Source organism: Belonocnema kinseyi, chromosome 1 (assembly GCF_010883055.1).
Source record: "Belonocnema kinseyi isolate 2016_QV_RU_SX_M_011 chromosome 1, B_treatae_v1, whole genome shotgun sequence".
NCBI classification, from domain to species: domain Eukaryota; kingdom Metazoa; phylum Arthropoda; class Insecta; order Hymenoptera; family Cynipidae; genus Belonocnema; species Belonocnema kinseyi.
The window spans coordinates 177,649,353-177,653,337 of NC_046657.1; the positions used below are offsets into that span (position 1 = coordinate 177,649,353).

Genomic DNA, 3,985 nt, shown 5'->3' on the forward strand with positions numbered 1-3,985 from the left:
CGGGGTGAAAGAGCGCGACAGTTTGGTGTATTCCTTGTTTAATTTCTGTAGCGGCAAATATAATATTGTGTTCTCTTAGCCTGGTTTCAGGTGTTTAAAAACCGATTTATGCAAAAATTGATAAATCTGTCCCTTACCAGTTGTAGGGTTAATCCCCCTTAAGTTAAACAGAATCAGCTATTATCGCTATTTTCGTTTTGGTTCTAGCAAGTCGGGGCCGGCTTTTATTATTTTGCATATCCCAAATTTTAATCTGATTAAAAAGTATTCTGAATAATGTTACAGCATAACATTTTTTCTTTAACCACAATTTGTTTTTAGAGATCCAAAATGTTTATGTCTTGAAAATATTGAAGGCTTTATATTGAACGTTCCGACGGAATATAAATTAGGGTTTGTGCTATTGCCCCTAAAAAGACGTCATTGGGTTGCCCTGCGAAAGATTCAAGGTGCCTTCTACAATTTGGATTCCAAGCTGGATTCTCCACAACTTATTGGAAAGGTACATTAAAAAATTATTATCATTACGAACATATATAGGATACTACAGTTTGAATCTATAGTTCACTAGGTTGGTCCTTAATGACCAAAAACATATATTTTTAACCCTCACCCTCTATGTTGTACGTTTAGTCTCGACCTTTTTTGTTGTTCTTTTAATTAGTGAAGCAAGTCATGGAAATAAAGGTCAAAAAGACTTTACCCTCTATTGTCATTTGACTGCTCAAAAAACTTATCTACAGCTTTCAGCAAAATCAGTTAATATTAACCCACGCCCCATTACCATAAAGCTTCCCATTGAGTAACCAAGGGTTTAGAGGCAACTTCTTTTTAATACCTACGTTGGCACTAACGATTTGACTAGAAGTGCCCAAATTTTACGCGGATTTTTGTTTTTTAGTTTTAGCGAAGGAACTCCTGGAACTTCAGTTTTCATGACTATCACGTTTCAATTCCGTTCATTATTGCGTCAATGCCAACGAAGGAGTCAATGTGTGATTTGAATCAGAAAATATGGTAATAACAAAACATATAATAAATATTCCTGTTTAGAATACGTCAAGAAATAAGAATCGGCTATACTTGGCAATATTGAGCAATCTTAAAACCCTCTTATGGGGCCCCGAAAAACCACTCATTTGGTCATATAAGTGTCTTAAAATTGTATGAAATTAAGAATTATGGTCGATTCTTATTTCCAGAATTATTATTTAAAAAATCTATTATAAATTATGTTAGAACCGTATTTTTATTTTTAAATCGCACTTTAAGAAGGAGCTGCCTTTTTCTATGTTCAATCAATGTTGCAGCTTATTATAACTTAGCTCCGAACCTGCAATGAAACTATGTGAAAATTCTTCTCTATGTAAACGATTTAATCGAATGTTCTGACAATTTTATTGTGAAATAAAATATTGGAATAGTGCATAAGGGGCCGTTTAAAAAATACGTAACGCTTTTTTCTGACATTTTTGACATCCCGTCCGTATGTAACGCTGTTTCTACGGTAAGTGTGTATAATTATGCCATTGGCATAATGTTTGAGTGACCCCCCCCCCCCCTTAAGGCGGTTATTATTTTGTGAACGGCTGCCTATAGATTATTCCTTTCAAGAATTTTTTCCCGACCAGCCCGACGATAAAAAAAATTTGTGTATTTTTAAAGGCTTTTTGACATCCCGAAGATAGTATTTAAAACCTACGTTTCTTTCTTTTTAGTTTTATTAAATTTGGATTCGTACAGAAACTTGCATAATAAAACATGTCGACCGGTATGTAGTGAACCCAGACTTATTGAGCGAGTTGGATAAGAACTACCAAAAAACTTCCAGCTTTACTTATGTCCTAGTCAGTTACATTTGAGACAATAACTATAATTTAGTTTCTCTTTTTCGGAGTATAATCTATATTTTTTGCAAAGACATTACTAGAATATTTTTTTCTTACAGTCTAATCTTTGCTACTTAAATCCCCTTTTTATTTTTCAAATCTAAAAGTAGCGAAAATAGATAATTAACAAATTATAACCTTTTAACATTTTTCGTGACCGAATAATTTGCATTTTACCAACCTAAAGTCAATTAAATTGAATTGAATACATAACATTCTCCTTCTTAATAATAAAGAAAGAAATTTATGTGCAGTTTTATTATATAGTCCTATTCATGATAATGCCATTAAGATCCTATATATTTGAATAATTTACTGGAAATTTAAAAATACTATAAAATTACAGGAAAGTGAATTAGTGGCTTACCTAAAAGACCAAATAGAAAGTAAAGAAAAAGAATTGTTCCTCGTAGTTTCAAGAGAAGTTGACAACAATCAAGGCTGGTTAAATTATACGCGGGAAAAGAAGGAGGAATGCTCTGACGCCGACTCTAACACATACATCGAAGATGATTTAAAGAAATCAGTGCCTGACGACGTTTTAAATGAAAATGAACACTTTCAAAATCACCAAAATTCAAGATAGTCAATGTGAATTAGTTTTCCTTAAAATCACCCGTCAAAAATGCAAAAACTTGTTTTCATCAGCAAAATAACGCCGACAATAGATGGACTGTCGTATCAACAAAAACACCGATGGAAATATTTTAAGATAGTGTCTTACTCATATATTGCTATTTATTTTAAGAAAATAAAAGAGAGAAAGCAAGCTTTTTTAATGGTGACCGCACAACATAAGCGTGTTTTACTGCTTGCGGATTAAATTGAAACTCTCTCTTTTCGAGCGGCGTAAGCAGACGCATATAAAATATTGGACCTCGTAGTAGAACAGAGGGTTAGAGTATTAGGTCCAAAATTATATAGTAGGTATCAAATGCGGTTGATTGCGCTGAAACGTAAAAAGAGATCACGTTCAATCCCACAGAAGAAGAACACGCTTCCCATTTTGCGTATCTCTACAAAAAAAAATACAGTGCGGGCAATATTTTCGGAACCACTCGTTCGGGAAATATTTCCCTCGCCATGAAAAGACGGTCTTCTCCTTGCTCCGTAACTCTATGAATGCACTCATGTTAAAGTCATGTTTTCACACTGATGTTTGCTGTTACCTAATTTTTACCACACTCGTATGTAAATTAATTAAAAATGGTATTCGAGCCATCACAGAAACGGAAACTGCAAGTTGAATTCTAAATATGTGTACCGTGGACTCAATGTGAAGTAGAATCATAAAAACTGATAATATGGGTAGGTAAAACTGTCTGCATAAATTCTTATTTAAATTTATGGGAATCCATAAGTAGATTCAGCAAGAAATAATAGACATGAATGGCGGCAGTTTATAAATAGGAAAAATGGTATAAACACATTTTTAAGGAACATTGTCCAAAGAAAGTTTGCCGGCTCTCAAAATTCCCAAAATAAAAATAAAAACTTAATAAATTATGCACAAATCCTGAACTTAGAAGAAATTTAATAATAATTAACTAGCTTATTTTTTATACAATACAAGGAAATTTGTTCCTGTAACCTGAAGTTTGGTTAGCCGGGTAGAATAGTATTTTGCGTGGTAAGGGTAGAAAGATAACGATTGCTTCTCTCCATGTAACGCATACTATTTTTCTTAAGGACATGTGATACTTGCAGTTTGCCCGGCTTTTTTCCACAAAAATGAAAATTTTTAACAATTGAATTCGGAGATGCTATAAAATATCATAACGGACGTCCCGGACTCTTTTTTGAGGGATAATAACAAAAAAATTTATCGTGCTAAATAAAAATTTTATGCATATACATTATTTTGAGGTTACGTCGTTTTTCATCTCTGTCTTTCCGATAATCTGGAAATTATTTATGAAATAAACTTTTTTGATTGCCTGCAAACATGGTTAGTTCCGGGAGATTAGTTACTATGTTTACTTGTAAGTCCAGGCAAAAAATATTGTGTAGTTTGGAAGTAACGCTCGGGTAAATTGTAACACACATAACCTCGAAATATACACGCACGTTGTTAGCAATATCAAAAAATTTTTGAT

At 33.1% G+C, this 3,985-nt stretch overlaps 1 protein-coding gene across 1 annotated transcript in view; it reads left to right on the top strand.

Annotated features, from left to right (window-relative positions):
* Positions 1 to 3,397, top strand: part of LOC117175795 (josephin-2) — a 40,063-nt gene extending 36,666 nt beyond the window's left edge. The window contains exons 3-4 of the mRNA XM_033365545.1: positions 322 to 502; positions 2,236 to 3,397. Of these exons, the coding sequence (XP_033221436.1) occupies positions 322 to 502; positions 2,236 to 2,475 (421 nt within the window). The 3' untranslated portion in view covers positions 2,476 to 3,397. The remainder of the gene's footprint in view (positions 1 to 321; positions 503 to 2,235) is intronic.
* Positions 3,398 to 3,985: the final 588 nt, after the last annotated feature.